The following is a 23,277-nucleotide window of genomic DNA, read 5'->3' on the forward strand; positions in this document are numbered from 1 at the left end:
TGGCACAATAAAATAACCCTGACAACACAGCAGTAAAATTGAATGTATAGTCACATGCACCGTTAATGCACCGTTATTGGCTTTTTAAATGGAAGTCTTTACAGTGAAAGGAGGGTATATGGGTGTGAGGGTGTGCCGCAGAGCATTGTTTGAGGAAGCACGTTGTCAAAGGGACTATATACAGAGTTTAAAAATGTTAAAACTAAGTATTTTCCTCCCCTTACATGTTCCAGCCATGTCCTAATGTGTAGAATGAGCTCAGACCTGTTCACCTCAACTGCCTCTACAATCCTGCACTGTCACTCAAACAGGTGTTACTTCGGGTCTGAAGTGCCGTCATGCACAAGCTTAATATAGAAGCTGCACTTACGCCTAAGACCTGATCAAACAGTGGAATATGTTGCCAACAGAGCTGACCACATGTGTAAATTTGAACACTTTTTCACACCAGGCTAGAAAATGGCTTATTTTAAAACGAACTTGTTCCCATAATGTCCTGTAATTGGTGAGTATGCAAGAGCGTGCAATCTAATGCTTTGAATGAATGAAGTGTGTGTTGATTTTAATGCTGTTTTTGGGGAAATGTATTATTCTGTATTAGTATTTTTATGACTTTGTTGACATCAGTCTGCCCAGGGACTGCAGGTGGAAATTAGCACAAGTGCTATAACCTGGTACAATGCATCTCTCCCTTTGAGGTTAATGTATATTGTACACTGTCCCTGCTCAAATAAATAAATAAACTAAACTAAACTAAACAAGGATGTAGTCAGTATAAAAATGACCAACACTATCTAGTCCTTTTAATGAATACTGCTGATGTCGACCTGAAGACTTCTTATTAAAGCAAGTTTCCCTTTAAATTAGGGTCTGTAATGAGGAGAGAGGGAGAAAAAGTATCTCTAAAGTAAATGCTCACCCTTCCCCCTCGTCTCATTGGTCAAAGGGATGACACTGGGGATTCTGATTAGTTGCTGCAATCGACAAAGGAAGTGACTAGAAAAAATTATGAATATGACTTATGTTACGTTAAATTGCAGGCCCAGTTGCGTATTAAATTTGCAAATCATTTAAACTTACAGACTATTGCTTTAATACTTGGACTCACATCCAAGTTTATTTTGCATGAAGCCTCCACTTAATGAACTGTAGGAAAATATGTTCTGGATTGAAAAGCTAAGACTAGCTCCTTCTTTCCTGTTCGCTGCAGTTTTTGTTATATTTCACCAGAAACAGAGTCACACCATTCAACTTAGATGGACTATAGCACTTTTGGGATGTGGGATTAGAATGAGTCTATCTATCACGCTGATCACAGACAACCGTGCGCGCTTCAATGGCTGGGTAGAAAACCTTTTTGCCAGCCTCAACATTTTACAACAATAGGCCGCACATGTATATTCTGTGCAATATTAATCTTGGTTTGTGTACGTTTGCTGACAAAGGCTGGCTTATATGCTCTTTCCCTTTTCAGACCCCACTGCCAGAAATGAGACATATCCTGGAAAGCCGAACTCGTAGCCCCAACTGCTCCCCAAAGGCAAGTCCTAAATTTAGTCTACAGCTGGTTCCTGGCTGCACTACCACTACCCACTGTCGCAATGGATCACTGTGCGGCTTTAATAAGCAAGGAGGCAACACTGGTCAGCACATAAGGGGCTATACTCAGCGACTGGTCCACTTTCACCAAACAAGGAGTATTCTTCCTGTTTGCTACTAGACTGGAACTAGCATTATCATGAGCTGAAAGCCTTAACTTTGTAATACCTGCCACCACAACACGTTGAACTAAAGTGAAGTTACTGCTGTGTCATTCAGGGCAGGATGAGTTGTTCCTGACGCGTGTCTTTTATTATGTAAGGCTGCAGTTTGGTTACATATGTCTATGTCCATAAAACAGCACGCAGACACTCATGTATCATGGTGTTGCCTAATGCTGCTTTCAACATCTATCTGTGCAATATTTCTCTTTGGGTATGCTTGCTTTAGAGAGCTGGTCTTGATATTTATACTCTGCCTTTATTCATTTACTACAGCTGCAACTATTTGTTCAATATATGAAGTAATAACAATGTCTTTAATGCTGTAGCTTTGGCACGTGTTATAAACAAAGTAGTTTCTAAACCGATGTTCATATTTAAAAATAAATAAATAAAAACAATAGGCCTATACCAGGGGTGTCCAAAGTGCGGCCCGGGTGCCAAATGCGGCCCTTAGATGCTTTTTTTTTTGGTCCTCAGGCTTTCTTATCGAACTGGCACACATTGCCAGAGATGGTACTTTTTACAACAAGTTTCCTAAGTTTCATAACCTAAGGCTAACATTTTAATGTGAAAGCGCTGGTTTTTAGGTTCCAAAGTAAACTGACTTCTGTGGCTCTCCACACGTGTACACTTCAATATGTGGCATTCAATGACAATAGTTTGGAGACCCCTGGCCTAAAACAACTAGAGACAGTTAGGCGAATTTAAATTTTCCTTAAAAATTACATCTGTATTTCTCTGCGTGTTGTTTTCAATCTGCACATGCTCTTCTCCTTCTCCTTTAGTACATGTTTATGGGGAAAACAGTCTGTATAATTACAAAGCATTTGTATCAATTTCATGAAATGTCAGGCTGGTTTCCAAGCATTTCTGTGACAATGACCCTGAAAAGTGGCTCTGTAAGTTGTGGAATGTGCTTATAAACTCATCCCTGTGAGGAATTATGATGTTACAAATATGTTAAGAAAATTAGGAATGAGTTTGGACTTGACTAACGCTTTCATTTTGTGGCTTCCTCTTTCATTTTTTTTGTCAGGTATAGGGCCTTTAAAGAAGTAACTATCAGTGTGATTTGTTAAATTGGCATGTCCCACACTCAGAGCGTCCCCAATGATAGAGGGAGTGTGGAAAAGTGCCCAGTCTGACTACTTTATGAGGTACACATGAGGTATACACTGCTGGCATGTGTGGGACCCTCCTTCGCTCTTACAACTGCTTGACTGACAGTAGTTTATTAAGTTACAACACAGTTATCAGAGTATAGAGGACAGTAGTTTTAGTTCACACAGTCCGGAGCCAGATGTGAACACAGTAATCGGTTACATTTTCTCAAAGCACATCTATTTGTACGAACTTTTTGAAGATATCGCACTCCCATTAGTAGCTTTATCACACACGACTTCTTACTTGCACTTGAGCATTACATATGATCATGATGAATAAAAAACTCTCACTTGAGTAAATTATTTGGTCTCCACTGTGATTAAAGTCTGCATTACTCATCTTTTCTTACCTTGTATATTTGATCTATTTTTATGGTTTATTCATATAGAGATTGTTGCTGTCTATTGCCTAAGCACATTTTTTCTTTTACGGCAAGCCCTTCTCCTGTGGCCTCTGGACTGCCGGCCGCTTCCTAATTGGTTGCGGAGTGGTGTGCATTCACGCGATGTCCAGAAAGCACGCGTGCCTAATAAAACGGCCTGACCCAGGGAAATTCTAAGCGGACACGAGCTGTTCTCAAAAATCACAGTGCATTTTTTTTTTTTTGAATTCTTTGGGAAATCATAGAATTGGGCTTTCAGGAATGTATACATTTATAAACACTTGGATATGTTCTGAACTAACATGGTAAATAATGTTCTCCCAGCACAACACAGCCTGTCAGATTGTAATTGAATTGAACCATTCATGCAGCAGTCCTATTAGGGATATTGTAGGCACGCGGGTCGTCTGGAGTCGTGTCCTCGTGCAGTGAGGGCACTTCTCTCTCTAAATGCTTCTCCATACGCTGGGGCATATAGTCTTCAGAAATAGCACAGGACGGGGCATGCAAGGGAAGCTGCCAACTGTATTTTTAAGCAACCACAATCATCAGCAAGCTCAGTGCACTCGCCTCACCCCGACCTTACTTCACCTGCTTTTTAGGTTTGTCCAATACCAAGTACCTGATCCAATCACTTTTCCTGTTGTCCTTGTTATAATATTGTATTAGCAGTTATTGATGGTCGGAGCGTATTAGCAACTCCTAAAGTCTGTTTTTTTGAAAAACAAAGATGAGTGTCCTAAATATAATTACCATTAAATGTACCCAATTACAAGTAAGAAAGTTATTATCTAAATAATTTCTAAAGGAAGAGTAAAAAAAAGTATTCAGTGACTATTTTAAAGGTTGCTCTGTTAGTATTTTACATGCAGTGAGATTGAAACCTATTGAAATTGGTCTATTTTTTATGTTGGCTATTGATAAGCTCACAGTTACTTAAAGGTGCATTATGCAACTTTTCATGGGAAAAAAAGTTGGTATTTGTGCTTATTTGACCTGATAGTGACCCGGGGCTGTATAAGGGGTCAGCATGGCACCTTTACCTTCCATCACAGTGGTCTCTACAACGCTTCAGGATCAATTGTTTTGTAGATTATCTGGTGAGAGGCTCCGTCAGCAGTGAAAACGTTCCAAACAAGTGACCCTTGAGCGTGTTTCTCTAGTTTCTCGTGTTCCTTTTTCCTGATGTTGAAGTCGCTTGGTATTGCTATGTCGACGGCTTTTCTCTGCTCTTTGTCCACCACCACAATGTCTGGTTGGTTCATTACCATTCTGTCATATATATATATATAAAGACCAGAGTATTGCATTTTGATAAAACATTTTGGTTGGGTAATAATCGGAGGTGGGTAGTACATTCACTTTCATACGGTACTTTTTACTTCCACTTGAGAAGTAGTATTAAAATGTAGTATCTTTACTCCACTGCCACTGTGAGTAATCTTTAAGTGACACATCTTCATATTGAGGAGTGAAGTATTTTGCTTTGTTGCATGTTTTCATTATATTTTCTTTAAAAATATTACAATTTTCAAATGATTTCATGTTTTGTGTCTCATAATTTATGTCACTGCAGAAACATGAATCAGAATTTTACGCCCAAACAGTTACTCAGTTATTCACATCTAATGATTGATTGATTTTCAATTACGCCAAAAATTGTGTGAAACAAAATCGGAAATCGTGACATTTACAAAGAAAATGGCAGAAAATACATAAAAACGAAATAATTCTAAAGAATAAGAAGCATTATTTTAAGAAACAGGTACTTATAATTTTACTCAAGTAGAAGTAAAAAGTACTGTATGATAAAACTACTCTGAGGACTGTACTATCCGCCTCTGATCTTACCTAAATATTTTGGTGGTAACACTTTATTTTACGCTATACCTTTGATACATTGTACTTGTAACAATCTGTAATAATCTGTAACTATGGGCTAGATACACAATGGAATACTATATATTAGTAGTCTGTAGGTACTTAATGTAATAAGACATAACTCCAACCCTAACTCTAAGGGTCTCGTGTCCTATTACATTATGCACCTACAAAGTACTAATACAAGTTATTCCATTCCAACCCATAGAAGTTATTATAGATTGTTACAGAGCTCATTACATTGTACTAAATTTAGTTTAGTACAATGTATCAAGGTACTGTAAACTGAGCTGACCACTCATACAGCCACAGGGTCATTAAATCAAATGCACACAAATATCAACTTTTTTTTCCCCATATAAAAAGTTGCATAATGCACCTTTAAGTAACTGTTTGAGCTAACACAACAAATAGACCAATTCCAATGCGTTTTAATAATAATAATAATACTTAGCGAGAATAAAAATGTGTCTCAATCCCTTATATTGTCTCTGTCTCTGCAGCGTTCTGGATCCTGACAGCCGGGTAGATGAAGCTGGACCAGGCCGGAGAGTCAGGATGCCTACAGTCAAGCTCTTCTCAGTTTGTGGAACACCTTAACCAGTGATGTAGTGTTTGTGGACCTGGATAGGTTTTCTGTGATGCGTTCAAGGAACTCGGTGTTGGTCGCACTCTCCATAGCAACGCCATTGATTCCCCGAAAGTCCTGAACAATCTCCTTTGTCTTCTCCACATTTAGAGAGAGATTTTTTTCCATGTGCACCATGTGACCAGGCTGCTCACCTTCACTCCTGCAGTCTGTCTCAACTTTGTCACTGATGAGACCTGCACCACTGTTGTGTCGTCTGCAAACTTGATGAAAAGTTGTGATATGAACTGGAGTGCAGTTGAGCGGAAGGGAACGCTCTATTTAGGGGCCCCGGTGTAAACATAATTCTTAAGATACGTTTTGTTCAAGCTACTGTGTACCTGTAGATCATGTTTTTGGTTTGGAGGAGAGTAGATTCAGCTACTGGACAGGAGGGTGTTAGCCAAGCTCACCTCCATCATGGACAACACCTCCCACCCACTGCACGGGACTGTAGAAGAGCTGTGCAGCTCTCTCAGTGGCAGACTGAGACACCCTCAGTGCAGGACAGAGCGCTACTGCAAAGCCTTCATCCCCACTGCTGTCAGACTGTACACAGACTGTAAAGTAACATGTGCAATAATCTCTGCATCAGCTGCACTTTCTTAACTCTGAGTGATCTTCTTGAACGCCGACTGTAACAAGTGAATTTCTCCTTTGTGAGATCAATAAAGGTTTATCTTATCTTATCTTATCTTAGACAAATACCAGTAGCTGAGGTCTGGATGTTTATTGCATGCCTGTTGTCCTGTGTTACTGTCTCATGGTCAGTTTGGACAGTCACAGTCATTTACTTAGAAATTAAGAGCTATCCATTCAAGCATTATATTCAGTGCAACTTAACTTGGGTAACTATGTAGTAATTGGCTATTGATTTCACTTCTTATCATTCAGGTCTACATAATGTCAGCTTTGTTTATGTATGACACATCTAATTCAGTCCAGGGATCGAGCTTAAAACTAAAATGTATCGTCTTCAAAATGTTCCTTTTCATTTACAAACATATTGGCTCCAGTTATCAATCCGTTATCAGGGCTAAAGAAAAATGACCAGCTTCTATGAGTCAACGGTGGCGGTTGTTCATTGGACTATCCACTAGATGTCGCTACCGCACTAGGAAACTTGATGCCCGCTGATGCAAAGGCCCGTGTTCGCCTCTTTGCCACTAGAAAAAACAAAAACAAAAACCAAAAAGAAAACAGACGCGTTTGAAAAGTTTATTTCTACCATACACAAACTGTACAACACAGCGCATATCTGTTTATTATGAAATAGTAAAAGTAATAGGAAGTTTCAATTTACAAACTACCTAAACTCAAAAGGCATTACGCTCCAATGTAAAAGAAAAAGAAAAAATACAATACAATTTCATCGTACTAATATCGTTCCACAAAAAAAGCATTTCACATTACAAAACATCGAATACTAACAGGGAAAATAAATAGTATTCACAAAACTTCCTGAGCAAACAATGTGTGGAATAAGAATTAAATAGAACAAATAATAAATACTTGGTCATACGATTTTTTATTATTTTCTTTTTTGACAAAATGGGAATTGTTATGTCCCCCTTGAATTTGGCCCTCCTGCTGTTTTGTCCTGGGAAAGTGGCAACATCATCATGACTTCCCTTTGCTAAAATAAAGCCATGTTCCCCTAATAAATAATACAATCACAAACAACTGTATATTTTCCACTTTTTTTTTTTCCAAAGCAAAGGGCAATGTGGCCAACTTAAAGTACAAATGTGCTATGATTTAAATAAATAAATCGCCAAACTTTAGCTCGTTGTTTTTCTGTTGATTGCAACTGAAATGCAAGACATAAGTGATTTGTGGTTGGGTTTCTTTTGAAGAGCTACTCTTGTGATGGTTCTGGTAAGTGCTGGATGAGTAGTCTGACTGGTCTAAATCTTAAGGCTTGAGAGTATTTTTTTTTTTTTAAGCCATGAATATGTTTTAGAGAGTCCATGCAAAAACACGGAGATAGAAAATGATAATAGGATTCTCAGATGTGATATCTCTTGTGAGATTATAGCTACCGGGACAACAGATTTGAAACAGTCATCAAACATTTGCTCCTATGAAAATAATTGTACTGTATTAAATTCGACACCATTCACATAATACTGTCCTACCACAAAACATAGTACTCATTATATTTTTATGAATCATATACATTTAGGCACATACTATATGCACACTGCATGTTGTGTGCATAAAAGGCAGTTTAATATCTATATTAAAAGAAAAGAAAAACAGAGACATCTTGACAAAGTGTGGATTTTTTTTTCTCATTTATGATGCACTTCTCTCCTCACGCTTTGCAAAGCAGGATCGGACATTCAAGTTCACTGATGTTGCATGATTTTTTGCTCAGTGTCACTTACTGTTTGCATTCAGCTGCGTATTGGAAAAATACAGTACAAATGCATTTTGGAGCTTCACTTTGTCTTTTTGTTACATTCAGTCTCCAATGAAGAGAAGAAAGCAAAAAGTACTTCTTAAAAATATTTAGGCTTTTGGTAGTTTCTTTTTAAGGGGAATCCAACTGAAGATATAATAATAAAGACTAATATAGGTTTTCAACACTAGGTGGCATAAGTATGCCATGAAATTGGAATGTGCTTCTACAGTGCGCAGAACAGACTTTGATATTAACAATTTACACTCGTCGAAATAAATAAAATTGGGAAATAAATACATGGATGGACATATATAATAATAATGATAATAATAATAATAATAATAATAATAATAATAAATAGCAATAATATAAGAATGACGTGATCACATACAGATTGAAATCAAGCAAACCATACAAAATAATTAAGTGCAAGAGGGGTAGAAAAAAGGAAAAAAAAAAAAACCTCACCGGGATGAACATATCGACTGATTGCAGAAACAGTAAAAGCATCTGGCTGGTAATGTTCTCAGTGCAGTGTATTTATGTGGAAATGCCGTACACATTTCCAAAAGCCTTGTCTTATACATGCAGCCAGGCCTGCACTTTGTGGAAAATAGAGCTATCTAGTGCCATTATCCCAAGTCAAAGAAACCCCTGGGTAGTACTGCTTAAACATGGATGCCCTTAATAGCCTGTTTGATATTATCCAGGAGGGCCTTGCACTCCGGAGAGTATTCATGCTCCGAGTTGTTGTACATATCAGTTAATGTGTTCACATAGGCTTCAAAATTATGCTCACTGATGGGGCCCTGTAACAGAGAAAAAAAAAACACGTGTGACTATTAGTAAACATTGCGCTTTCACCAGACTATCCCTATAGGACAAGTTAGTGGTAATGAGTAGCGAGTTCGCAGCCATACCATTTGAGGCAGTTGGATGTCTGTTAAGCTGTTAATGAGAGCTTGGCTAAGGCGTGCGAGCTCCTTCAAAAGGCTGTCGTTGTGCTGTTCCATCATCTTGTTCTCCTCCTCAATTGTCTTCAGGTTACATTCCATCGATGAAATCTGCTTTCGGGGCAAAATGAAAAAAAAAAGGAGAAAAAAAAGGCACAGTCAAAATTTGGAAGCCTTAACACAGAAAACACCTGGTTGAAAGAGGAAAGATGCCAGAGTAAATATTTACCTGGGTTTGGAGCTGCATCATGTCAGCTTCTATTTTCATGTTGGAATCGTTTAGTTCTTTTATTTCATGATCCAAGTGTTGAATGTCATCCTTATTTTCAACACCTAAGTAACAAAAGACAATATTGATAGTGTGCACGCCAGTATCATCCGTGTTGTTCCATGAAGTATACTCACCGCTGCTAGTTTTCAGTTTGATAGTCATCTCTTCTTCTGGGTGCTTTTTCTTGATACTTTGTGCATTCAGCGGGCAACCTGATAAGCTGTGGTTCAGCAGGTCAGAAATGACATATCTTAGATAAGGGAAGAGCACATAGTGTAACGTCAACGGAACAAGGGCAAAGAGGCTATTGTATAAAACTATAGCAAGAACATTAAATCTTGGTTTATTTTTAAGTGTGGAAATAGATAGGGCGCAAATGTTTTATGATAATAAACTATTTTTCTGTTTCACAATACCCATGTGAGCAAAAAAAGAAAGAAGTTGGAACATGTGATCTTCACTTAGAACTGTTAGTGTGACTATAGAAAATAACATTCTTTAAACATCCCTAAAATATATATTATTAGAGAATATAATATCCAAAAGTGTTGGAAAAAATCGAACACTACATAATGATTTGCCTATTTTGTTACTGTGAAATGCAATGTTATGCCTGATATTGATTGAAGGTCATAACGGTCAGCCCTAGTAAAAACACAACATGTCGCCCAGCAGTATTGTTTCGAGATAAAATGGAGGACCAGCAGCCTCACCTTCTGTGAGTGGCAAACACATTATTGGCATGTCCAAGGCCATTGCAGCCAGGCAAGGGACAATGGGGCAGTTCCTGTTTATTGGCCTTCCAGGCAAAGGGCAGGCCATTGATGGACGACTCCTTCTGTCTTTTGGCAGCCAGTGGACAACTGCTCGCGCTGCGGTGAGATGTGTATTTCCCCGATATATGGCCCTGTCCATCACATCCCATTACTGGACACCTACCAGAACACACAAATGTTGTTAATCTGCATTCGCACCGGGAAAAATGATTCAGTGTGAGTTGTATTCAATAATATCTCTGTGCTAAAACATGTGACTGCTCTGAGCAGATATGTGGAGCACGAACAAATAAAAAATAGTGGACAGTCATCTTCTGGGATCATTAAAAAAAATCACTTTTAATAACTAGACCGGAAGATTTGTTAACCATTAAGTTGATTAATCCAGCCAAATGCTGATTAAAAATAAACTCTCTAAAACTACAAATGGACTCCACTAATCGTATTAACCAGAAGTTAGTAATCCTTGAGTGGAAAAATAGTGTGTACATTCTACCATTACTAATATTTGTGCCAAAAACATGACTCCTGCTGCTGCACGTTCATTAAGAGTTTATCAGTTGCATTCCCTAGCCGTGTTTTCTGCAGGTCGGTAATGGAGTGACATGAATTACACATAATTGTCATCTGTCCCCTCATGCGAAAGAATGTAATTTAGAGGTGGCCATAACCCCCTCCCTTATTGATAAAGGTGAAAGGCCACGTCAGATGATACAAATAGCACACACGCTGCAGAGTGCTGCCACAAAAAGCCTGTTTCAGCATTTTGTTCCTCGATGGCATGGGCAAAGCTGCACTTAGAGGACAAAACAACACTGCCCGACTACTTTCATGGACCACAGGTAGGTAGCATCACACGCCAGGGCAATACAGACATGCCATATGGGCCACCATTTACAATAATCTAGTGACATTTGCTACCCTCCCCCCTTTCTCTCTTTAATGTGTATGAGATCTAATTCCTAAGCTCATGCCCTTGCATTAGTAATTAAAAAGAAAAAAAAAATCTCTGTCCAGATGTAGGCTAAAAGTAAACAAAGGTTCATATATCAGACTTTGGGCTTAAACTGCAAATCAATTACATTATTTTTTTTTCAATAACACTTTCAGACAACAGAGTGTAGGGTGATTACAGCAAAAAGGGTGCACTGGCGTTGGCAGGCAGTTCAATATTTTCTTAATATACTATAATTATAAAGAAAGCACTCAATAAGCTAGATACACATAAAAGCCTGAATAAACCCCACACATTGTTAATCCATCAGAAAAATAAAACATCCCCAATGTTGGAAGAGCAGTATTATTTTCTTTGTTTAACTTAATGGCCTCCAGGTGTAATACGGCATCAGGGTGACACATTTCCACAATATCCCCCCCCCTTTTTTTTTAGATGTGAACAAAAAAGAATGACAGGATGCATGGTGAAATGATCTCACTTAAGCTCTTGCTCATCTTTGTCGTCCTTGTTTGGTGTGAGCCTCAAGCCTCCTTTCCTGGCGCGCGGACACCCCGACAAGCTGCACGCACACGCGACGCACACAGGTTAGCACCGCAGAGAACTTAGCTACAAATAAACAAAACTACACTTTATTTAACATGAGTGCGCATAACAACAAAGTCATGTGTGTTAATTAGACATACGGTGACAATTACAGATGCGTTTGTAATAAAAGACAAATGAGGGGTTGTTTTTTTGTAGTATATTATTGACTAACTAGTTAATGCGTAATTAGCATTAGCTTAGCGCTTCAATTTAGCAAGCGTCACCTAATTTCATTCTGGACACTGTCACTTCTGTGGGTCAGCAGGTAAAAGAGTTACTATGTTGCATTACTGCGCCAATGTGCTTTCATTTTTGTTATCTTTGCGCTGTGCATGGCGCCACATGAAGTTCGCTCTTCTGCAGCCTCTGCCATCTGTGTGAATGTTATGCATCTAGCAAATGTATTTCCTGTCTAGTTATGTGCGCATTTCTCTCCTACCTTCTGTGTGAAGCATAGTTCCCAGTCACATGACCAGATCCATCACAACCAGGTGTTGGGCACCTGCAGGTTGAGAGAGACAGAGACCAGGTGCTTTTTACAGCAGACTGCCAGCAGCCACGTTGTGAGGTAAACACACATCATGCATTATGTATAGTAAAAGGAAAGGGTGAAGGAAAAGGCGGGCTATGACCTGGAGTTGAGCTGAACCACACTGAACAGAAGATGAGTGTGGAATGAAAAAAACAAACAAGTTTGCATTAAACGTACTTTAGTTCCTGAGAGTTGGCTGCCATCAGTGATTTGAGTGTTTTGTCAGCCAGGGGACACCCAGACACACTAGAGAGGATAAAGAGCTAACAGTCAGTTTAATGCACTCTTTGATCACAGCTGAATTATAGCATCTTAATACAATGACAAAATGCAAATTTATATAATAGTGAAAACACTGTTGTGTTGCCTTTGTGACAAGGCTTTTCACTTCAGCTTTAATACAAATGACACGAGCAGCTATCTGAGTGTACACGCTGCTTCAAACAGTAATAATCAACATAATTAAACAATCAGCATTGTTTTCCTTATCTGTATATCGGCTGCTGCTAATGAGGTGTAATTAATTACTCTACCTCCGATGTGAAGCATAATTCCCCGTCACATGGCCACTGCCATCACAGCCTGGGGTTGGACAGCTGCGGCAGAACAAATACACTTTAATACACTGATTATGCATGTTTTCTAAGCTTTTACCGAATTGCTCATTTATTGCCTATCATGGTCAGTGATGTGATTCTGAGTTAGTACAGCAGGAAGTTTAGTAACATTATTATTGTACTGCGCGCGCTCTCCTTAAGTGGAACTTTAGTGGTTGTTGTGCTGAACTAGATTCACTACTTTACTTATTGGTGCCATTCTCAACAGGAGAACCAGCAGAGCATGCACTCTAGCAAACTACAAGAGTCAAGAGCTTAAGCTTGTACAGGACGTACGGGGAGAAAACTCACTTTTACAAAAGAAACATTTGGTCTCCACATGAACCTGCAGACATATTAGTTACAATATGGCACACTTGAGTTCAGTTTCACTTATACTGTCTCGACATCGCTTTCTTTGTAAGAGCACGGACCATCTGTCAAAAAACCGCCTCCTCAAAAGCAAACTCATTATGCACAGCTGACTGAACCTAGACATGTCGGATCCCCCACCCCCCAGCCCCTCACGGTGACCCCGGCGCTGGCCGAGAGACCTACCTCAGCAGCTCTTTCTTGGTATCTCTTAATAGCAGCTTGGCTTTTGGGCTCAACATGCCATCTCCCTGATAGTGCTGCTCCTCCAGAGAGATGTGATCAAAATCCTCCTGCAACAAAAACAATAGCGGGATGCCATTGACTTTCACATTATTAAACCTGGACCAGTGACCTAAAAGTGAATAATTACCGAAAAGCCTTGTTTAATACTCTTACCACGCAAGGTTTAGGGTTAGAGAGCAAAGCAGGGAGATTATATACAGTATATATGCTTTTAAAGTCGCGCTTAATCTACAGGCTTTTTGTAAGATTTTGAAGTGAGCAGATGTTAAGTTAAAACCGGGTTGAATGCGGTGTGTTTTGTTTCGAACTACAATTGAATGGTACTCGGAAAACACAGAAATGCCTTTTGAAGACTTTAAAGCACTCTCGAACATAAAACATGATTAATTAGCTCATCATAATAAGCAAAATTCAGCTTTTAAAGCTGAATTTGATGAACGTTTTTCGGACTAACCGCACTTTAAGTACTGTTGCTCTCCAAATCTCTCAAAGCCCAGATAACAAAGGCAGTGACAGGTTTTTTTCTCACTCGTTTAACACGGCTGATAACTTTTCACTGCATTTTAATACCACAAAGGTGTCATTCGTTTCCGCCGTTGCATAAGGCATGGCCATTCGTTTGGATTTGTTTATTTCGTGCGCACCTCCTTGTCCTGCAGAAGGTGAGGCTTGCTGAAGTTGACCGGGAAGTGGCTCTCCCAGCTGTCGCGCTCGCACAGCGGCTTGTAGAAGGCCGGGCCGATGAGCATGCCCCCGCTTTTGGCCATGGCCACGTCCAGAGGAGACGGCAGCTCGTCACAGGGCAACTTCGACGGGGGCTTGGGGCTCGGGTTGGGCTCCTTGCCCTTTTTCATGCTCAGGTCCAGCGTGCCGTTCTCGTCCACCGCGATGGGCATGTCCTGGACACAGCGAGGTAGGTTTCACAGTCAGAAAACAAAGTTAACATTGAAACAGGCTGTAGTTCGGTAAGTATTGAGTATTCGTCACTTTTGAATACAAGTAAAGTGAGATGAATTGAAAAAGGTTGAAGCCAAAATGTTCTATAATATTTACAATAATAATACAATGCAATGCAGGTGACATCCTTTTGAATATTAGTTTATTTTTGTAAACCATTTCAACATTGTACATTCTAATACATTTTATCTTAAGCTATTTGTTATGGCTTTTTTCTCCATTACATTGTGTCAAAAAAAAAAAAAATTACACCAGGAACAAAATGAGGCATAAACTGAAAAACAAAATTTGTAAAATAATGAGCTTTAGCACAGTCGTTTTAAGTAACTTTTTGAGATGCACAAACAGAGTGTGTAACTCTGTCTTTTGTATCATTTTACTTTCTCATAGTAAGTCTTTTATTTCTCTTTATTTCTCTTTTTTTTTTCTACCAGGAGGTCACCTTTATACAGTAGCTAGTGTTCAATCACAGGGCCAGAGCGAACCGATAAAACGTGCACAATGAGGCAAATGGCAGAACATTTTATTCCCGTCAGAAAAACCCTCCAAATTATTGATGAACTTGAAATATCAAAGCTCGCCTAATCCCGGACAAAGTACCTATCTAAGGCCTTGCTAATTCCGCTGGACGTCAAAATAATAATGACTGGTGTGTAGTTTTTCTCCGGTGACAGCTGTGTCATCTGTTTTGTAGGACACACAAAGATGGCAGCACGGGGCGAAGGGGGGGGTTGGGATGGGGGGGGTTGGGTGTGCTGGTTCTAGGTCATCATTATTATGGCAAAAATTAAAAGCTTAATGTGGCATAAGTTTGCTTGCTGACAGATGTGCTTGTCCTGCGGGAGGGAGATGACTTATAGCTGTTTGTGGCGTTAAAACTTTTACATCATTAAACGCCAGAATCCCCTTTCGTGAATGAGAGCAATTATTGGACGTATGTGTGTTATTAGAGCCTATACATCATTATTTTTGCAACAAAGGGCAGCCTTTCAAATAAATTAAAAGGTATAATTTTCATGGCCGTTGGATGTGGCTGTCCACTTTAATTACCCTGCTATTTGATGATGTGTGCACCTCATCAGAAGAGGACAGAGGCAAACTAAAGGATGAGCGTTTGGATTTTAATTATGTTTCAGGGACAAAAACAATGCCGTTATTAAAATGATTCGGCTATTATTAATGCATGATATGTTGCATTCGTTCGCACTTTAAAAGCCGGCGTTAGGGCGATTTCGGCGTGTGATTATTCTCAAAGCGTAACATACATATGCAGATAAGTTAAAGGATGTCAATCGTTAAAGATGGCCTCTCTTTTTCCGACTCGAAAAGCTGCTCTTTCCAAGACAAGTAAGCTGCAAATGAGAACAGATGATTAAGTTGCTAACACTGTTTTATTCATTCAGTGGGCTGGTACCTGGGACAGGGCCACGTTCTCAGCTCAACAAGCTGGGAGACAACGATCTGTGCTGTGTAGGTGTGGAAACCTTGAATCATCTACAGTGCAGCATGTATGTATGTAACCTGCTGGACTCTTCTGAGAGGGACTTGAGCACAAGTTAGCGAAAGGGAGCGGAGAGGCACAGATCGAACTTTAGGCGTCTCGTGTAAGACTGGCTCCGTTTACCAAAATCCTCGTCGACACACACACACCATCCTGGCTCCTTTAACTAAGCAAAATATCCTCTGCCATCTGCAGTGTTTTTTAGTCAACAGTTCAGGCTTTTTACATGCCAGATGATGTCGAAACAAAATACAATGCCACATGTTTAAAACGGCAAGGAGTTGTAATTAGGAAGTAAGGCTAATTGTTCTGCATCTTCTCATGTGATTACACAAATGTCGAATTGAGTACATTAAAGCTTTAGAGTCTGGAATCCTGCTTGTAATTCTGTCACCAGAGTGCCAGCTTCCCTTTGCCAAATCCACTCTTTTGATGCCTTCTCTTTTTATACACAAATCAGAGTTCCTTTAAAATGACCACATTAAATGCATTTCCAAGTGGTCTAATTTGATTACCTTTGTGGTGGTTGCCAAAGGCCGGTCAGTGGCGGCCTCCATGTTCTTCCTGTAGCGTGTGGAAAGGTTAAGGATAGCGGCAGTGGCAGCGGCTGTCTGGAGACTGTCTTCTTTTTTGAATTGACTCGGTGGGCTGTGCTGGCCAGAGGTGGGCAGATGGCCACCTGAAGCACTAAGAAAGCCAGTGTACTGCGGAGGAGCTGAAAGACAAATCATTAGCATTTATTAGGTCCCAATATACCAGAAGGCTGATGCTGTTCACATAAATGCACCAAGATCAGAAAAGGTTTTAAACCATTATTATGTTCATAAGAAAGTAAAAAACTCACAATCAGGGAAATGTGCAATTTCCTGCTCCTGGTTGCTCCCCATCAGCGGCTGTTTACCGAAGACCTGTGCATCAAAGCTGGCATAATCAAAGCGAATTCTGCTATACTTGTCCATTTCTTTCGTTAGGCTTGTTTGCAGGGCTGCTACTGGGTGAGAGAGCCTGTAGTTGAACTGGTTTATCTCAAACTTCTTTATCAAACCAATGGCTCTGTAAGAAAACCGAACAAATGATTGGGTTAAACGCAAATAATGAGCAAGCCAAGTTTAATGAAGGAGTTAAGTGCAGACATTGTTTTTAAAGCGTTGAAGCTTGCCAGTGCTTTTATACACATAGTCTGGGATCTGATGTGCACTGTAGATCCACAGCCAGGTTGCCAGACTAATTAATATAGTAGGAGTGGGCATACTGCCCATGATATATCCATCGGGAACAAAGAGTTCTGCTCTTTTATCATCCCTCCAACAGAGAGAAACTCACTGGACTAGCAACCATTGCTTGATTGAAAAAGGCTAAATTCTGTTGAGACTGAGATGACAAATTTCCTTTGTTTTTTATAAACTATTATTATTAAACATGTGAATAACTCAGAATCTTAGTTTTATTTGAAACACTTGTGTTAGATGAAGTCTTAAATGTAATGAACACTGTACCTCGGTGAACGGTCAGGTGTTTGTCTGTGTTTCAGATTTTCTTCTTGAGGTTTGGAGACTTTCACAGCGGCGGCTATGGGGCAGCCCGACAGACTGTGGAGGAGCAAACACATTAGCTCAATACTGTAAGTAAACTCGGGAGAGCGCAGCCTAATGGCCTCGTGTGCGAGTGTACCTCCGGTGGGTGCTACGATTGCTGTTGACATGGCCTCTCCCTGTGCATCCGGGTGTAGGGCACTTGAGGACGTTCTCGTGCATGGCCAGGACTGACGGGACACATGAGGAACATTTAACTGGTGAGTGAGTTCAGCGCCAGTCACACTGAAAGCAAACGCTAAATGTGTTGGGTTTTATGTAACTAGTGCGTTCATTAATGCCTATGGTACACAAGATCCCTCATAGGCACAAGACAGAGAAAAGCGTTTTGACTGTAAGACACACAGAAATGTAAATAGCTTAGTGCAAAGAGGAGCGTAACAAGACAGCTGATTATATTCTTCAAAACAGCGCGTCGTTAAAGGTCCGCTCTGTATCCTTAGAAACTTCCCTTCTGTACATATTCTCCAATTAGTTTGTTAGAGTTGTCTATTTATTTTCGAATACTGCGTTGGCTCGCCCTTTGATTTGCAAATACTGCCGCCAGTCTGAGAGCATGCGCCTTTTTGAGGAAAAAAAAGTTAATTACTTTTTCTGTTCCTTTTGTAACAGTACTGTTTAATGTTGAATGTTTGTGGAGTTATATTGAAATGACTTAACAATCACCAGAGTGAAAAGGAAGTCAGTATGCACAATTTACAACACATTAGCGTGGAAGGAGGATGAGAAAGTTTATACACATCTTTGAATTTAACTCAGTGTATATAAGTAAAGCCTTTTCTTTTCTTTTTTTTTTTTTGCTAAGAGGATTTAGTGCTGAGCTCGGTTGGGCGTATATATATATTGAATATTTGTACATAATTATAAAATATCCAAACAAACACAACTTACTTTCTGGAGGGACTCGGACTTTGTGGGGACATCCAGAAAGACTTCTATGATGTGGGTACAGCCCCGTCACATGACCTGTGCCGTCACAGCCAGGAGTCGGGCACTTGATGTCCCTTTTATCAGTGCGGGGAGAGTCTGGAAACAAGATCATTTATTCGTAAAAAACAAAAGAAAAAAAAAGCATTTTCTTTGTCACATCTTAATGTAGCAATGTGCCGTGGGTTGAAAATCTTTGCAAAATACATTTATTAATCTGCCATTTTAGTTAAGACTGCTGTACAACACAGAGCATTCACTTCTTAATACATATCCATCGAAAGATTACATCTAGGATTACACGTTTAGCTGCGCTCATTTGAAGAAGAAGTACTTTAGGAGGATTTAAGACTTATGGTTATGGTTAAATATCCTCTTGATTCCTAACTTGATTCCTAAATCCAATATTGTGAGTAGATGCAATCCATCAGTGCATTTTATTGTGTATTTTGTTATTACTTACTTGTTGCCAAAACTGTTTTAGTTTTAAGAGGATTTGGCCTCTGATTTAGTTATTTTATTTTGTATTCCTTTTAGAGTATTTGAGTGTCCAGACATTCAAAACGTAGGGGTATGACCTCAGCTTGAAGGATATGAATTACTTTTTGAACAGTCAAATTACTGTAACGTTTTTGTTGTATTTGCTTTTTTTCTGTGTGTTCCAATTCAATCCTTTGTGTTGTGGTGGTTAGGGTCAGTACCTTTGCCTGTGTGGTAGCTGAGTCTCTCCAGGTCCATCATCCTTTGGTGTCTTCTCTCATTGGTCATCTGCTCCATGAGGAAGCGGTCCATCTCCCTGTAGGCATGGTGCAGGGCATGTCTCTGCTCTGTCTGCAGAGCTATAGCCTGTTCCAACAGGCTGAAGTTTACTCTGCCCCCTCTCATCTCTAGAGCTCTTTCATGGAGTCCCAGAGCCCAGCCGTCCTGTCGGCCGGGCCTGTCCGCCTCTGTCTCCCCCTCGCTGTCTCCCTCCTCTGTGGGATGCGGCCTGTACAGCATAGGCTCTTCTCGTAGCAGGCCATTTCTCCGCAACAGTTCCTCCGAGGGTCTGGAAGGGCTGGAGCCGTTGAGCTTGGCAGACAGAGGTAGACGCTCCCACTCAGATTCTTGCATGTCTCTGTATGAGGAGTGGGGGGACGATGTGCCACTCATTCTGTCTTGACTTTGGTCTTCATTTTGAAGAAGCTCATCATCTTCATCCATTACTGGCTTTTCACTAGAGTCACATTGCGGCGAGTGATTAGAGATCACCTCAGACCACCCGAGCGAATCCCCGTCATGACAACCGTTCCTCAAGTTCCCATCTGGAACAACAAGACAACCTCATTTCAACATATTGTTGCATATTGCATGGTTAAGTCCAAGCATCTTTTTTAAATAACAATTGTTCGTCTGCTATAATCTTTTAATCCTTTTATGGATTTAGTTACTTCCATAAAATTCTTGATAAAAACATGTTTTTAGAAACGTTTGGATGATTTAGACACAGCACAAAACACAATCATAAGAGCAAAGGCATGTAACTATCGCAAGCAATTCCTATAATAAATTTAGTGGCACACACTTTAAGGCGACAATTTCTGAATCTCAAAAGCACCAGATGAGGAGCACAATGTTTTTGCATGATTTACATGGTTGTGGCCAAACAATATTAGTTTCTTATCCGTTAGAAAATATCTTGTCATTTGTTCAAAACACAGAGTTATTGTTTCATGAAAACAAAAAAATGTTTTCTTGAAACAATGACTTAAGGAAAAAAAGGAGGGAGAAGCTCTGCTGATACACAGAACAATATTTTAAAGTGACATCTGTAAGATTGAAGTAAGGAGAAAGTGAGAGTGAAATTTCAAAGTAAATAATGAAGGTCCTCCCCTCCCCCTCCCTCGTGTCATTGGTCAAAGCCCGGGGATTCTGATTAGTTGCTGAAATCAGCAAAGGAACTTTTAACGATTATTACTTTACTTTAAATTTCAATTATCATAATCTATTTGATTTGTAAAACATTTAAACTTCACTTTAAGGAAGAAAATAAAACTTTAACATATTTATAATTATTTACATTTATTTTGTATTTATATTATTTACATTTATGATTATTTTCTCAAGTAAAATGGCATCTATCGTGTTAAGTCCAATACTTGAATTAGTTTGAAATGTGAGGAAATATCAGTTGAATCCATAAATTTAGGTCACACAGTAGATTTAGAGTGAAAGCCTGTCTCATGTCCTGGCGTCTGGCAGTGCCAGAGCAGACAAAGAGGGTTACGGTGATCCCTCAAAAAGCACCCAGCACAACACTTTATTAACACCACTGATTATGGTTAGTCTTGGTCAGTGATTAACAATTGAAGCCAAGGCTATCATCTGGATTGATTCACCCAAATCTGTCGCGATCCTTCCAAACCAGTCAAACTTATGCTTCATTAAGGCTCTTTGGACTCTAGAGATTTCTACTTTTTGTGGGTCGGACCTATTGGTCTATCCTCTTATTGTAAGTGGCTGCTGTTAACAAAAGTAGGATCCAATAGGTTTAAAAGACACAGAGCGATGGATTGTGAGAATTAGATTGAGTGATTTGCACATAAAGCTCTTGTCTGTACTCTCTGAATAAAGTGGATTAAATATTATTTTTGGATTCAATCATACCATCATCTTGGTTGGAACATAGTGAAAAGGATCAACCAAAAAACAAACACCTAAAACTAGAAAGAAATGTCATAAAATCAGTAAAAGAATACTTTTTTTGTGTAATACCAAAATAGTTGACAAGCCGCTGCTGTAAAAAAAAAAAAGTGCTAAAAAAAGACATTGTGTTGAATGAGAAATGAAAGCCAGTTCCACGTATTTACATTTATAAGCCCAGCAACAAGGGTTTTGTTTCTGGTCCAGATGGACTGCAGGCCTGACACCGGTGTGTACAGTCAGACTAACACACAGACGTATACCCGGTGCACACAGAAGTGCAGTGAAAAGAAGAACGAGAGGAGAAAAAAAAAACTTGGATCCCTGCGGTGGTCTGCATGTTGGAACAGGTGAACAGTTTGTACTCCAGAATAGCCATTACCAGCACTCTGCAGCAGGCCTGGAGTTGGCTGGAGTTGAACACAGTGTGGCTCGACCAAACGAGAGGCTTATTTTTCTCCCTTTTTGTTAAAATGCAGATATGACTAGCTCCCCACCCGCTAAATCCTTACTGCCACCAGCCCACTTTCCCAATTTTTGGTGTTTTTACAGAAAATAACTCCCGCATCTGACAATGGCAGCAAATTGTTTTGAAAATGTTTAGCAATATCTGTGCTCATTTGACACTCCTCAGACTTTGCAAACACTGTTTTGTTTCAAAGCTGGTTTGCAGAATTTCATGAGCCGAAAGATATTTAACCAGTGTGGAGTGACAAAAAGGGAAAAAACACATGACAACAAAAGGAAACTGATGATGCACAGTAAATTACTCAGATAATTGTAACGTAATATGAATAGAGGAAACAAATAAATTCCATTTCGATCAAATCCACACAATTCAGTGAGCTACTCTCCTGGTCCATTTAACTACACACATGTGTACTATAATGAGCTGTAGACATTATGCCTAATTATGTATTAGACTGTGTTAGAGGGCCTAACAAAAGCTTTTGAAAGGGACAATTACGTTTGTTGCTTAGTTACATCGTTAAAAATATACCAAATCAGAGCAGATTATAGTGGCTGAGAATGCACATGTACTCCAGTAAGAGGGTTAACAAAATACAACAAATTTTAGTCACGGAAAAATATATATACAGTATATATGGTAAGAATCGTACACAATGTTTCGATAACTTTGGGACTAAACTGAAGCGTCGTCTTGAATTGTTGACGGCTCGTTTGGGTTTGTAAAAGTAAGCAAACTGTTGAAACACTTAATTGAATTGATTGTGAGCTGCTTGCATGAGCCATTCTATTTCGCATTGTATGGACTCAATAGCTCCGGACTGGCTATTGAAATAGGATAGATGAGGGGTCTTAAAATCTGGCCTCATCAAGAGAGGTTTAAACCACGCCAAAAATATCATGGTGGATCAGCTGTCAAAACTTCAATTTGCCGACGTGAGACACAACTAATGCAGACCCAGCAGTGTAGTCTTTCACTTCCACTGCACAATGACTGCGGCTGCTGGCTGATGGCAGAGGGAGGGAAATATGAATGCAACAGATGGGATTTTAAAATTCAGTGTCAATTGTTCATCAAAACAGACAAAACAACAGGACATCTGTTTACCTGCTGGAGTGTCAGTGTTCCTCAGCTCGTCTTTGTCCCGCGGTGCTGCCAGGTCCTCGCTCTCCTCTTCACAAGGCTCACTGGGGCTGTAGTGGCGAGGCTTCATCAGCAGGGACTTTCTCTTGTTGACGGGGGCGCCCTGCACCCCTTCCTGAGCACTCCTCTTTCGAGCCACTGACCCATATGGACTGTGGAGGGGAGAGCAGAATGTGCAGCGGGGTCAAACAAAAGAGCGACTGGCTATTTCCTCAGGGACAGACCAGTTATCAGCAGAAGACTTTTGTAGTTAGAATCAGATTTTTTACCTGTGATTCTCTGCGTTGCTCTCGGCTGGGCCTGGGAAAAGTAAAAGACAAGTAAGATACAAGTAGAAGATCATTTGTAGAGCTTCATGTAAATATATATATTTATTATATATATACATATATATGTTTTGCATTGTACTCCTAAAAGTTGTTTTGAAGAATCTTTAGAAAAACTGATCTTATTAAATAAGCGCTGAGCTTTATCATTTTTGTGTGGCGATGT

The 23,277-nt window shown here is 39.7% G+C and overlaps 1 protein-coding gene across 2 annotated transcripts; it reads right to left on the minus strand.

Moving 5' to 3' along the window:
* Window positions 1-7,049: 7,049 nt before the first annotated feature.
* st18 (ST18 C2H2C-type zinc finger transcription factor) lies at window positions 7,050-22,952 on the minus strand. 2 transcript variants are annotated; one of them, XM_079569142.1, is made up of 18 exons: window positions 22,750-22,952; window positions 19,193-19,795; window positions 18,456-18,590; window positions 17,644-17,734; window positions 17,469-17,561; window positions 16,817-17,025; window positions 16,488-16,687; window positions 14,159-14,413; window positions 13,455-13,561; window positions 12,834-12,896; window positions 12,478-12,546; window positions 12,208-12,270; window positions 11,662-11,742; window positions 10,163-10,384; window positions 9,584-9,699; window positions 9,408-9,511; window positions 9,146-9,289; window positions 7,050-9,034 (listed from the first exon to the last, which is right to left on the minus strand). In XM_079569142.1, the coding sequence occupies exons 1-18, from the start codon at window positions 22,853-22,855 to the stop codon at window positions 8,894-8,896; spliced, it is 2,802 nt and encodes a 933-aa protein (XP_079425268.1). In that variant the 5' UTR covers window positions 22,856-22,952; the 3' UTR covers window positions 7,050-8,893. The 2 variants fall into 2 exon arrangements, with proteins under 2 accessions (XP_079425268.1, XP_079425267.1); XM_079569141.1 differs by having other exon boundaries at window positions 7,051-9,034; window positions 9,146-9,292.
* Between the last annotated feature and the right edge of the window lie 325 nt (window positions 22,953-23,277).

Source organism: Gobius niger (assembly GCF_951799975.1).
Source record: "Gobius niger genome assembly, chromosome: 13".
Taxonomy (NCBI): Eukaryota; Metazoa; Chordata; class Actinopteri; order Gobiiformes; family Gobiidae; genus Gobius; species Gobius niger.

Bases quoted from the DNA above. Each gene is read 5' to 3' on its own strand.
- st18 (XM_079569141.1), bottom strand. From the start codon at position 22,855: ATGAAGCCTCGCCACTACAGCCCCAGTGAGCCTTGTGAAGAGGAGAGC. The intron at 17,735-18,455 runs GTAAGTTGTGTT...GTGTCCCGTCAG, and splicing joins AGTCCGAGTCCCTCCAGAAA to TCCTGGCCATGCACGAGAAC. The intron at 9,512-9,583 runs GTGAGTATACTT...TTTGTTACTTAG, and splicing joins CAAACTGAAAACTAGCAGCG to GTGTTGAAAATAAGGATGAC.